The sequence below is a fragment of the Ictidomys tridecemlineatus genome, chromosome 6 (genome assembly GCF_052094955.1).
Source record: "Ictidomys tridecemlineatus isolate mIctTri1 chromosome 6, mIctTri1.hap1, whole genome shotgun sequence".
NCBI lineage: Eukaryota > Metazoa > Chordata > Mammalia > Rodentia > Sciuridae > Ictidomys > Ictidomys tridecemlineatus.
In genome coordinates, this window is record NC_135482.1 from 57,775,128 (window position 1) to 57,788,639 (window position 13,512).

At 36.3% G+C, this 13,512-nt stretch overlaps 2 protein-coding genes across 2 annotated transcripts; both read right to left on the minus strand.

Annotated features, from left to right (window-relative positions):
* Positions 1 to 939, minus strand: LOC101962658 (olfactory receptor 6C2-like). Its single transcript, XM_078052351.1, has one exon. The coding sequence runs from the start codon at positions 937 to 939 to the stop codon at positions 1 to 3; it is 939 nt and encodes a 312-aa protein (XP_077908477.1).
* An 8,787-nt stretch (positions 940 to 9,726) lies between these two features.
* LOC144378326 (olfactory receptor 6C2-like) lies at positions 9,727 to 10,665 on the minus strand. The gene has a single exon (XM_078052352.1). The coding sequence runs from the start codon at positions 10,663 to 10,665 to the stop codon at positions 9,727 to 9,729; it is 939 nt and encodes a 312-aa protein (XP_077908478.1).
* Positions 10,666 to 13,512: the final 2,847 nt, after the last annotated feature.

Here is a 13,512-nt window from a genome sequence, read left to right on the forward strand (position 1 = left end):
TCAATTCTTTGTGAGAAATACAGTCCGTTTTATTGTATCTTTGAAAGCTGCTTTTACTTGTTTGTTTCGAAGTGTATAGATGAAAGGGTTAAGCAAAGGGGCAACTGAAGTAGTGAGGATGGACACCACCTTGTTAATGGCCACTCCTTCCTTTGCTGAAGGCTTGACATAGATGAAGATGCAGCTGCCATAGGTGATGGAAACCACAATCATGTGGGAGGAGCATGTGGAAAAGGCCTTTTTCCTTTGTTGGGCAGAAGGAAATTTTAGAATGGTCTTGATGATGTATGTGTAGGAGAGAGTGACACACACCAAGGTAATACTTAGTGTCAGTATGGCAGAAGTCAAGACTATTTTCTCTAAAAACACTGTGTCTGAGCAGGTTATCTGTAGAAGGGGAGATGCATCACAGCCAAAGTGATCAATCTCATTTGAGTCACAGAATTCCAGCTGGAGGCCTAAGCCAAGGGGTGGGAGGATGATCAGCAGGCCAGCAAACCAACAGCCGAGGACAAGTATAGTACAGACTCTGTTGCTCATGATGGTTGTGTAGTGCAGGGGCTTACAGATGGCCACATAGCGGTCATAGGACATGGCAGCCAAGAGATAAAATTCTGTTGCTCCCAAGAGGACAACAAAAAATAATTGGGTGGCACAAGCATTGTAGGTAACAGTGTTGTCACCAGTTGTCATGGTGTACAGGAATCTGGGAATACAAACAGTGGTGAATGAGACTTCCAGGAAAGAGAAATTTCGGAGGAAAAAATACATGGGAGTTTTAAGATGAGAATCCAAAAGTGTGAGTGTGATAATGGTGAGGTTCCCAGCCACACTCAACATGTAAGTGAGAAACAAAAATATGAAAATTAGAATTTGTAGTTTTGGATCATCCGTCAATCCCAGCAGGATGAATGTTGTTATTGCTGTATGATTTCTCATCCCTGCCTTGTGCCAAGTCATAGGCGATTGGACCTGAAGAGATGTGTCAAAAGAAGCCAGTATTGGAGCCTGACTGGAGATATCCCAGCCAGACAGCTCAGGGCACTTAATATTCCTTTACCTGATAATCAATTACCTCATTGAAAATACCCATACCATTGACATCTTACAAGAAGGTTTCTACAGAAAATTTTGAATATAGATCTTATACTTGTAATTCTCTGATAACAAACCACATTAGTAAAAATGTCAAATAAGAACCAAACAAAACATAAATCATATGTGCAGAATGCAGTTTATTAACAATATTGCCTGGAGGTGACACTCTATGTGTTCTTATTCTGGAAGAACTATGACAATTTTGGACATCTCTTCTCCCATCTTCATCTTTCTTTGCCTTCTCCTGCCATACTGTAATATTCTATGTTCAAAATCTGGGAGGATCTGCTAATTAGGATTTTATGTTGATCATTTAAAGGAGTTGCAATGTGTTTCCTGACCCTTTTAAGTGGTATAAAGAACCATTTTCTGGAACCTGAGCTCATGCTGTGATTGAGTCCTGCTGTGGTGTTGGTCAAAGACAGAGCCCAGGAGGAGAGATCTGTGGTATTGCTTTCTTTGCAGCCTGGTCTACCCAGTTTCTTAGTGCCACTCAGTCACCTGAGTCTGTCTGTGACTCTTTTTTGAATGATTCCTGCTATTTCATTCCAATCATTTTCCCTGCTAATTTACCAACTGTCTTACTAATCTTGTTTATGTTCTCTGGGTTTTTGGTAATGTAACTAGCTCAGACAACATCTAGGAACAGATGGACTCTTACAAACTCATCTTGTAAACAATTAATAAAGTACCGTACCTTTCTCTCTGGCCTTTATCTCTGTCCATTTCAGCTTTCCCCAGAAGTTTCAAGCCTCTTTGTATTCTAATTGATAGATTTTCAGGAACCACGTTAGATATGAGCTCAGGGAATTCTGCTTCACTTTGCATCCAAACTTAAACCCTCATTGCAGTTCCATATTTTAATCAGCTGTTTTCAGATATACAACTTGAAAATTTCATAAATTCATTATCAGCAGTGTATATGTATTTAATAACTTAAAAATTATAGAATATGTTATAAAATATGACATTATAAAATATGTCTTAGGGGATTGTTAAATTATCAATTTTAGATATAACTCACAATTTATTAAAAAAACCTATAAACTTTTGTATAAAGAGGCTAAAAACTAATTTTTTAATGTTTAGATAACTGCCCTACTTGCACCCCATATTTGTGGTCCATTTGAGAATCAAAGACACTGTACATTTCTCTTATTTATTACTGTCCATGAAAACAATCAACATTCATTCATTGAAATGAATATTCAATAATCACTTATTATGTACAGAGAATTATATCAGAGACTTGAGGTCCACCTATGAAAAAGTTGCTCCCTAAAGAAGATTTGAGACCACCGGTAGAAAATAAATTTCATATTAGCACATTTTCATTGACATGGTAACATAAGGTAACAGCAGAAATGTAATTTTGGATTCAAAACAGTAACTACTTTATGCTTCTTCCTTTACAATCGTTCTTAGTTATACTAGTACCTATTCATATTTTCCTTTACCAATTCAGATCCACCAGGCTCTGTACAAAATTTGGCAGTCCAAGGTGTCACCAAAAGCAGGACATATGGCTCAGGGTTCACAGATCTGATTTTAGAACAAGGAAAAGAGCATGGAAGACATAATTCACCTGAGAGATAATATTGTACCATCAGGGCCCTTGGCAAATACACAGTGATATGCCATATACACTGCTGATAATGAATTTATTTATTCACACTGAATTACCCTTGTTTCCCTCCATCTTTTCTCTCCCATGTTTCTTAGTCACTTTGCTGATTTGTTTTTTTTTTAATGAAATGTCCAGTGAATTTTAAAATATATTGCAGACACTTCTATCATGTTTGAAACAAACCTCATTTAGTCTTCATTTGGGACCAGTACTTCTCACAGATTGGACAGTTTAGGTTCATGAAGAGTTTGAATGCTGCATCTGCCAAAACCGTGGCAAAAGGACTTCAATGCCTGAAGGATAAAAAGGGGATGTTTCTTCTAAGATACTATCTAATATGGATATTATCTATGACACTAGCAGATATTTCTGAGGAGAGGTGTCTTTTCTGTAGTCTTTTATGTTTCTAGAGAGTTAAAACGGTCTCCTCTACTGATACTCATGGCCAGGGTAAAGGAGAAACTGGCCAACAGAGGAAAATTCTAATTTCATTTTTCTTCAGAATAACACTTTTATAGAATTAATTGTCAACCCCCTTCAATGAACCGAATATAAGACTTTAAAACCGATTGTTCATCCTCTGTCTGATTTACAGAATATGGAATATATGTCACAAAAATTACATACTAATTATATACTTACTTTTTGGATACATCTTCATTAGAGGGCTTTGACAGAACCACAGTGTAGGAGTATTAGCTGTTGAGGAGCTATGTGTGTATTCTGTGCCCACTCATTTTCACTTGTCTTAGTTCCCATCCTCAGCCTCCACAGGAGCACATGTATGGGTGGACACACACATGCACACACACACTCACACTCAGGCAGGTGTGGCAATTGACAGTTCCTGTCTAGATTTTCATCACTCCTGCTATCATGAGACCAGTCTCTATCCTCTCTTTATTCCACACATCTAAAACGGCATCTTATACCTGATTTCCCATTGATTCTGTTAGTTCAAGGAAAAAAAAATAGTGGTGTAGAGCAGAAAAGAAAATTCTAGTCTGTTGGAGAGCTCATGTGGTCTTGGTGAGGGAGGCAGGCTTCCCTGAAATTTGTGTAATAGCAGCCTTTGTTTTATATTGCTACCAGTGCACAGGGAACAACAGAGCAAACAACTCAGTCCTTGGTGACTCAGTTTGAGAAGTTATTCACAAATTGGTGGCAGTCTAATGAACAATGTAAAAATTTATGTAGCAATAGGGACAGTGTCCTCAGAGACCTGGAGAGTTTAGTATGTTTGAATTCAGTTTTGTTTACTTTGTTGAATCTCTGTATTTCCCCAGGATTAGATCCTGCCTGCTACTTCATATGTTGTACTAATTTCAAATCCCACCAACAATGTAAATGTGTTCCTTTTTCTCCAGAATTTATTATTATATGTATGCTTGATGCTGCTTGCTATGAATTGTGTGAGATAAAATCTCAGTGTAGGTTTTTTTTTTTTTGGTACCAGTGATTGAACTCAGGGGCACTCAACCACTGAGCTACATCCCCAGCACTATTTTGTATTTTATTTAGAGACAGGGTCTCACTGAGTTGCTTAGTACCTCACCCTTGCTGAGGCTGGCTTTGAACTCACAATCATCCTGCTTTAGTTTTCCAAGCCAGGATTCTGGGATTACAGGTGTGAGCCTCTGTACTCATCCTTCAGTGTAGTTTTGATTTACATTTCCTAATCGCTAATGATGTTGAACATTTTTTCATCTATTTGTTGAACTTTGTATTTTTTATCTTGAGAAGAGTTTAATTCATTTGCTCATTTATTAATTGGGTTATTTGATTTTTTGGTGTTAAGTTTTTTGAGCTCTTCATATATTATAGATATTAATCCTCTGTCACAGAGTAGTGAGCAAAGATTTTCTTTGATTCTGTATGTTCTCTCTTCACATTCCTAATTCTTTTCTTTGCTGTGCCATCTTAGTGGAAAATATTATTTGGTTCTATCTATTATGTATCTATCATTAATCTGTCATCTTTCTATCAACTATTTTTCACTTTTCTTATAATTATTGATTATATGCAAACATAGCAGCAGGAAGTCACCTGTCATGTGGTGCTGTTCTACTTGCACCAGACAGGAGAAATGCAGCTCACTTGGCAGCTTGGGAAGGTTGCCCATGGTATGTGGCATGCCCCTGTCAGTCTCTAGGGCCTGTGTGTGGGTTGGGATCATCTAATGTGCCTAGGTAATGCATCACAGTCTGTGCAGCCTGTACCTTTTAGTCTCCATGGGAAGCACAGTTGCAGGGGGGGGGTATAGCAGCAGCTCAGCAGAGCAACTCATTCACTGTACTGGGGGAAGAACACAGTTGGATAGGGTCTCAAATGGAGCAGCCTGGGTTGGGGGGAGTACTAAATGGACTGGGTTCTGCCTCTGATGTAGTGCAGTGGGGCACACACCCTCATGATGTCAGACTGTCACTTTTGAAGATGACATGACCTTATATATAAAGAAAGACCTCCAAACTCCAACAAAAACTAACTAGAACTAACAAATTAATTCAAGTTGCACACAAAATGAACATACAGAATAAATACCATTTGAATACACCAATAGGAAATTACTTGAAACAGAAATTGAGAAAGAAATTTCATTTATAATAGTTAAAAAATTGATGCTTATGAGTAAATTTAAGCAAAGAGGTGCAAGATCTCTCTATATAATAAAAACTATAAAACTTTGATGAAAGAAATTGAAGAGGACACACATACAAAAATGGAACAATATCCTATGTTTTTGGGTTAGAAGGTCAATATTGTTAGAATGTCTATACTATCCCAAACCATCTACATGTTTAATGACATCTCTATCAAAATGCCAATGACTTCTTCACCAAAACTGAAAGCACAATTCTGAAATTTGTGTGGACCACAGAAAACTACAAATAGCCAAATCAATCAACCCTCAAAAGCCATTCAAAAAATAATGAAGGAGGAGTCATCCTGTTACCTAAGCTCAAAACACAGTGTAAAACTTAGTAATCAAAATGGCATAGTGTTGACATAGAACCAAAGACATAGACCAGTGAAGCAAAATAGCCTAGAAGAAAACAGAAACATACACAGAAACATAAGCCAACTGATGTTTGACTCCTGACTCTCCAGTTACAGAAATCAAGTTAAAATGAATGCATGTCTTAATTATTAGACCTTAAACATTTTTATGAAGATAGTGATGTCCTGCCTTGTGATTTTAAGGTTTGACTTACACGGTGTGCTTACCACTCTCCCAGTATATTTACACATTTCCTGTCTCCCACATATATTCAGTGTACATGAGGCTAATGTTAACCAAATTCTGACGATTCATTGCTGACTATTCTGATGTCTTTATCTGGAACATAGGCAAGACCTTCACTGATCTGGTGGAATTAGACACAGGAGGAGTTGAATATGTGTCTCGTGGTAGAAGGATTTTAAGTAGAATGGCTCATCATGTTTTACAGTCCTAGTTATAGTAAAGCAATCAATTTAATATCTATTCTTCCCAGTACTGTATAAAATAGATGCTGTTAATATCCATATATTAGTGTTGAGAAAGGTAAGCTTTATAAACATCAAGTAAATAACCCTAGGTAATTCTGATAGATTGTAGAGAGTCTGAGATTTGAACTAAAAGCCTGTGTTTTAAACCACTGTGTGGCATTGCTTCTACCTTATCACACAGGTTTTGGAAGATATTTGGGTGTGGAGGAACTTAATAATGTAGGTGTGACTGTTTAAGGATATTCTGTATCAGTTAAATGGTACATCAAGGAATCTGGGATAAATTGAAAATCAAATTAATTACTAGACATTCAAAATAGAAGAGGCTTTTCATACAAGACCTTTTATTCAGAAATACTATACATGCTGCAATACTTTCTGTGGGTATGACAATTTGTATTCATGATCAGTATAATTCAGCTTTTACCTTAAATGCTTGAGAAGCACCATGCTCATATTAACACATATAAAGTATATCAATATACTGGGTTATGTTGCATTTGTACTCAAAACAATAAACAACATCCCACAACATGTTAGGATATCATTAAACCACATAAACAAGCTCAGATTAAAAAACAAATGTCCTTCCATTGAAATCAAGGCCCTACCAACACCTGTTAAAATTAAGTTGTTACCTTGAATCCATTTGCCGAGTATTGTTTAGTAGGATAATTTATTCCTAGTTATTTCCCAAGACCCATAATTTGGAATATTCTAGATATAAAACTAAATCCACACCTTATATTATTTTCACTTCATAGAATAGATATCCATGGTGGTTTATGTTAGCAACAAAAGCAGTATATTTGAGGAAAATCAATGGAATGGTACACAAAATTTGTGTTTTCTAATATCAAATTAATATAAACAAAAGGATGAAAATAAAACCATAATAGGGTAAAGGATTTGATCCGTGTACAGTGTATGCATTTATTTGAAATATAACACTGAACCCCATTAATGTTTACAATGAATGCATATAAATAAAAACATCACCAGAAACTATCAAAGAGAGAGAAAATCTCTTGCTATTAACTTAAAAATATGTCATCTAAGAAAATAAGCAACAGATTCTGTCAAGGAGACGCACAAACACAGAGGCTTCTAACCTTCCTCTAGGAGTCTTTTTTAACCCTAACCTTTAGAAAGTGGGTATGTAAGGTGACAAAATCTAGAGAGTTTTTTTTCTAATTTAAATAATGTGGACTAAATGTATACTCTTTCCTTTATTTTTCCTCTTACAAAGGGATGGAGGTTGCAATGGCTTCAACTAAAACCTAAATGATAAAGGAGAGGAATGAAATTACACTTTAATGGAAGCACAGTCTCTGGGACTGAGGAACAAGGTCAGTGCCTCTCCCCTTGAAACAATGCTGATGGCCACAGGGTAATGCTTTTTTCTTTTCTTTCTTTCTTTTTTTTTTTTTTTGGGGGGGTGATATCCAGATTGAACACAGCAGCACTCAGCCATTAAGCCACATTCCAGCCCTATTTTGTATTTTATTTAGAGACAGGGTCTCACTGAGTTGCTTAGTGCCTGGTTATTGCTGAGGCTGGATTTGAACTCATAATCCTCAGCTTCCTGAGCTGCTGGGATTACAGGCATGTACCACTGCACTGGCTCACAAGGCATTTCTTAACACTCCTCTGACTCATGACACTCAACTAACCCCACAGTTTGCAATTACACACTTCTTCTTAACAAGCAGTGTTTTGCTTCTTAAAGTTGAAGTCATTTTTGTAAAGAAGAGCTAAGTCTTCCTGTTCTTTGTTGATCATTCACCTGTCTCTAGTACCACTTACTATGTCATTTCATTTCTTTTTTGTAAATTTATCCAAAAATGTATAGTCTATATACCTTACTTCTACTCTAGATTGTAGATTCCTTGAACATTTGAACATATGATTTCTGTATTTTTATCTTCAAGGGCCAGTTCGACCCTTGAAATTTAGTAGACACTCTCTCTCTCTCTCTCTCTCTCTCTCTCTCTCTCTCTCTCTGTGTGTGTGTGTGTGTATATATATATATATATATATATATATATTTATGAAGTGCAAATACATTTTTCATTGAAGGGTGTTCTTTTATTTCTTAAAACTTCTCAATCTTTCTGTCAGTGTCTTTGAAGACTTGCTTTACTTGTTGGTTTCTTAGTGTATAAATGAAGGGATTCAACATGGGGGTGACTGAAGTAATGAGCACAGCTATTCCTTTGTTGGAAGCACCTCTTTCTTTTATAGAGGGATTAATGTACATAAACATGCAGCTTCCATAAGACAGGGAGATGACAATCATGTGGGAAGAGCAAGTGGAAAAGGCCCTTGTTCTTTGCTGGGCAGAAGGAATCCTCAGAATGGTCCTGATGATGTATGTGTAAGAAACTGTCACCAGAATCAAAGTAATCACTAGAGTCACCACAGCCATGAGCATGACCATCCTTTCTAAGAGGCTTGTGTCTGAGCAGGCCAGCTCTAGGAGGGGCCCATTATTCTGCACATAAATTCTGCTTGCTAAAATCACAGTGTAAATGAAGTTATTCACTCAGAGTATATCTATCACAAAGATATATGCTTAAATAATGATCAGAAGAGAAGCTAGAGAACACAGGATTGTGCTTTTTTGGTGTCTTAGAAAGGCAAAAAGAAGAATGGCCTTTGACAATACTCTGATTTTTTTCTCAATATTTTTGAAGTGTAAAGGAAGATTATACACATACTATGGCCATTATATGAACAATTTATAGGTGTGCTCAAAATATAAAGCGTAGTTGAATAATTTGATGTTTGATAAACATAGACAAAATTACATATGTACTATAAAAGCACAAAAGTTTATTTTCATAATTATAAAGCACAAAACAACAAAAGGATGGTTTATCAGTTAATAGAATTCCAATTATGTGAATGACTACTACTTTTTTTCCTTCTCTGCACTCTTCTTTAGACTCACCTGTTTTCCGAACTCTGATTTTCTTTTGACATCTTAACATATCCTTTCCAAATAATGAACTTGTTTTGGTAACTTGATCAATTTTCTTAAACTCTAACATTCTTGAATCAAGAGGTGCTGTAAATCTGAATAGTTACAGAACTTACCCAACCAAAATTTAGTCATAATGCTTCTAAATCCAGGGCTTGTTCTCTGTGAGTTTATGTCTCACACAAATGAGAAGTGGTCTCTGGATATTTTCATTCCACATCATAAGAAGGGCATATGGCCAGAGATGTAACTTCTGCTTTGCATATCCTTTTAATGACATTGGGTCTTTGACTAATCTCTGGGTCCTGCGATTATTGAAGAAACCATTGTGAATAAAGGAAAATTAAAAGAAGGCAAAATAAATTGTTTGATTTTGGTTTTTGGATTATAAGAGAAAAATGTTCCAGGGAGAACATTAGCTTGATGGGTCTACCAAATTGGAAGAAGCCATGTTTGTCATTTTCATGAACAGTGCTCACAGTTATTCAGATTTAAATGAAAGTAATCCTTAGCAAACATCAATAGGCTCTCAGTTCTTTGAGAGAAATACAATCCGTTTTACTGTGTCTTTGAAAGCTGCCTTTACTTGTTTGTTTCGAAGTGTATAGATGAAAGGGTTAAGCAAAGGGGCAACTGAAGTAGTGAGGATGGTCACCACCTTGTTAATGGCCACTCCTTCCTTTGCTGAAGGCTTGATGTAGATGAAGATGCAGCTGCCATAGGTGATGGAAACCACAATCATGTGGGAGGAGCATGTGGAAAAGGCCTTTTTCCTTTGTTGGACAGAAGGAAATTTTAGAATGGTCTTGATGATGTATGTGTAGGAGAGAAAGACACACACCAAGGTAATAATTAGTGTCAGTATGGCAGAAGTCAAGACTATTTTCTCTATAAACACTGTGTCTGAGCAGGTTATCTGTAGAATGGGAGACGCATCACAGCCAAAATGATCAATTTCATTTGATTCACAGAATTCCAACTGGAGGCCTAAGCCAACGGGTGGGAGGATAATCAGCAGGCCAGCAAACCAACACCCCAGGACGAGTGTAGCACAGACTCTGTTGCTCATGATGGTTGTGTAGTGCAGGGGCTTACAGATGGCCACATAGCGGTCATAGGACATGGCAGCCAGGAGAAAAAATTCTGTTGCTCCAAAGAGGACAACAAAAAATACCTGGGTGGCACAAGCATTGTAAGTAACAGTGTTGTCACCAGTTGTCATGGTGTACAGGAATCTGGGAATACAAACAGTGGTGAATGAGACTTCCAGGAAAGAGAAATTTCGGAGGAAAAAATACATGGGAGTTTTAAGATGAGAATCCAAAAGTGTGAGTGTGATAATGGTGAGGTTCCCAGCCACACTCAACATGTAAGTGAGAAACAAAAATATGAAAATTAGAATTTGTAGTTTTGGATCATCCGTCAATCCCAGCAGGATGAATGTTGTTATTGCTGTATGATTTCTCATCCCTGCCTTGTGCCAAGTCATAGGCGATTGGACCTGAAGAGATGTGTCAAAAGAAGCCAGCATTGGAGCCTGACTGGAGACATCCCAGCCAGACAGCTCAGTGCACTTAATATCCTTTACCTGATAATCAATTATCATATTGAACACACCCATACCATTGACATCTTACAAGAAGGTTTCTACAGAAAATTTTGAATATAGATCTTATACTTGTAATTCTCTGATGACAAACCACATTAGTAAAAATGTCAAGTAAATACCAAACAAAACATAAATCGTATGTGCAGAATGCAGGTTATTAACAATGTTGCCTGCAGGTGATACTCTATGTGTTCTTATTCTGGAAGAACTATGACAATTTTGGACATCTCTTCTCCCATCTTCATCTTTCTTTGCCTTCTCATGCCATACTGTAATATTCTATGTTCAAAATCAAGGAGGATCTGTCAATTAGGATTTTATGTTGATCATTTAAAGGAGTTGCAATGAATTTTAACAGCAGCACATTCATCTTAGTGTTAATTTTTTCTTTGTGCTTAAATTATCTCTAAAAATGTTGAAAAATTTAGAGCACAAAGGTGCACCTTAACTTTTTTGTTCTTATGTTTTGTGAATGAAAATTATTTCTTTTTATGAGTTCATTTTAGGATACACAGTATTAGTGAAACATTGTATTGGGGGTCATTTTAATATAATTATACAAGCATGGAATGTAATTTGCTCTGATTCAGTCCTCACTACTTCCCCTTTCCCTTCTATTTATTTATAATTTTTATATTTATGTCTTCTGGATATACATGACAGTACAATTGGTTTTGGCATATTCATAGATGTACATAGAAAAGTGTGTACATTCATTCTACCCTTCTTCCACTTTTCCCTCCCTCTTCCTTGATCCCTTTCCTCTACTCCACTGATCTCTCTTCCATAGTGAAAAGAATTTCTAGCCAGTTTTGAGACTCTTACGCATTGTGTTTCCTGACCCTTTTAAGTGGTATAAAGAACCATTTTCTGGAACCTGAGCTCATGCTGTGATTGAGTCCTGCTGTGGTGTTGGTCAAAGACAGAGCCCAGGAGGAGAGATCTGTGGTATTGCTTTCTTTGCAGCCTGGTCCACCCAGTCTTCTTAGTGCCACTCAGTTACCTGAGTCTGTCTGTGACTCTTTTTTTAATGATTCCTGCTATTTCATTCCAATCATTCTCCCTGCTAATTTACCAACTGTCTTCCTAATCTTGTTTATGTTCTCTGGGTTTTTGGTAATGTAACTAGCTCAGGCAACATTAGGAACGGATGAACTCTTAAAAACTCATTTTTGTGAATAAATAATAAAGTTTTCTACCTTTCTCTCTGGTCTTTATCTCTGTCACTTTATTTCAGCACTTCCCAGAAGTTTCAAGCCTCCTTGTATACTAATTGATGTAGTTTCAGGAACCACATTAGATATGGGCTCAGGGAATTCTTCTTCACTTTGTATCCAAACTTAACCCTCATTGCAGTTCCATATTTTAAGGAGCTGTTTTCAGATATGCAACTTGTAAAAGAGAATATTATAAATTCATTATCAGCGGTTTATATGCATTTAATAACTTAAAAAATATAAAATGTTATTCTAAAATATGACATTATAAAGTATGTCTGTTAGAAGGGGGATTGTTAAATGTTCAATTTTAGATATAGATCATAATTTATAGAAAAAATCCTACAAACTTTTGAATAAAACTATTTATGGTTTCTTGGGAATCAAAGACAAGGTTCATTTCTCTTATTTATTACTGTCCAAGAAAACAATCAACATTCTTTTATTCAAATAACATTCCATAATTACTTATGATGTATAGAGCATTATATATCAGATACTTACATATAGGTTTATCTATGAAAAATTGTTCCCTAAAGAAGATTTGAGGTCATCAGTCGAAGATACTGTTTCATATTAACACATTTTCATTGACATGGTAACACAAGGTAACAGCAGAAATGTAATTTTGTGTTTGAAACAGTAACCTATTTCATGCTTCTTCCTTGACAATTATTCTTAGTTATACTAGTACCTATTCATAATTTCCTATATGAATTCAGATCCAACAGGCTCTGTACAAAATTTGGCAGTCCAAGGTGTCACCATAAGAAGGACACATGGCTCAGGGTACACAGATATGATTTTTAGAACAAGGAAAACTGCATGGGAGAAATAATTCATCTGAGAGATGGTATTGTACCATCAGGGCCCCTGCAAATGCAAGGTGATAGTCCAGGTTTATTTATTCACACTGAATTACCCCAGTTCCCCTCCCTCTGTTCTCTCTCATGTATTCTTAGTCACTTTGGTGATTCCATTTTATTTTTTTAAATGAACAGTCTAGTGCATTTAAGATATATTTTAGATACTTATTTATTATATTTGAAATGAACCTCATTTAGTCTTCATTTGGGACCAAGACTTCTCACAGATTGGACAGTTTAGGTCCAAGAAGAGTTTGAATTCTGCATCTGCCAAATCTGTGGCAAAAAGACTTAAATATCTGATGGATAAAAAGGGCATGTTTCTTCCAGGAACATATCTAATATGGATATTGTTTGATATCCATGACACTAGCAAATACTTCTGAGTAGAGGTGTCTTTTCTGTAGGCTTCTATGTTTCTAGAGAGTTAAAACGGTCTCCTCAACTGATACTCATGGCCAGGATAAAGGAGAAACTGGCCATCAGAGGAAAATTCTAATTTCATTTTTCTTCAGAATGACACTTTTATAGAATTAGTTGTCAATCCCCTTCAATGAACCAAATATAAGATTTTAAAACTGATTGTTCACTCCCTGCCTGATTTTCAGAATATGGAAAATATG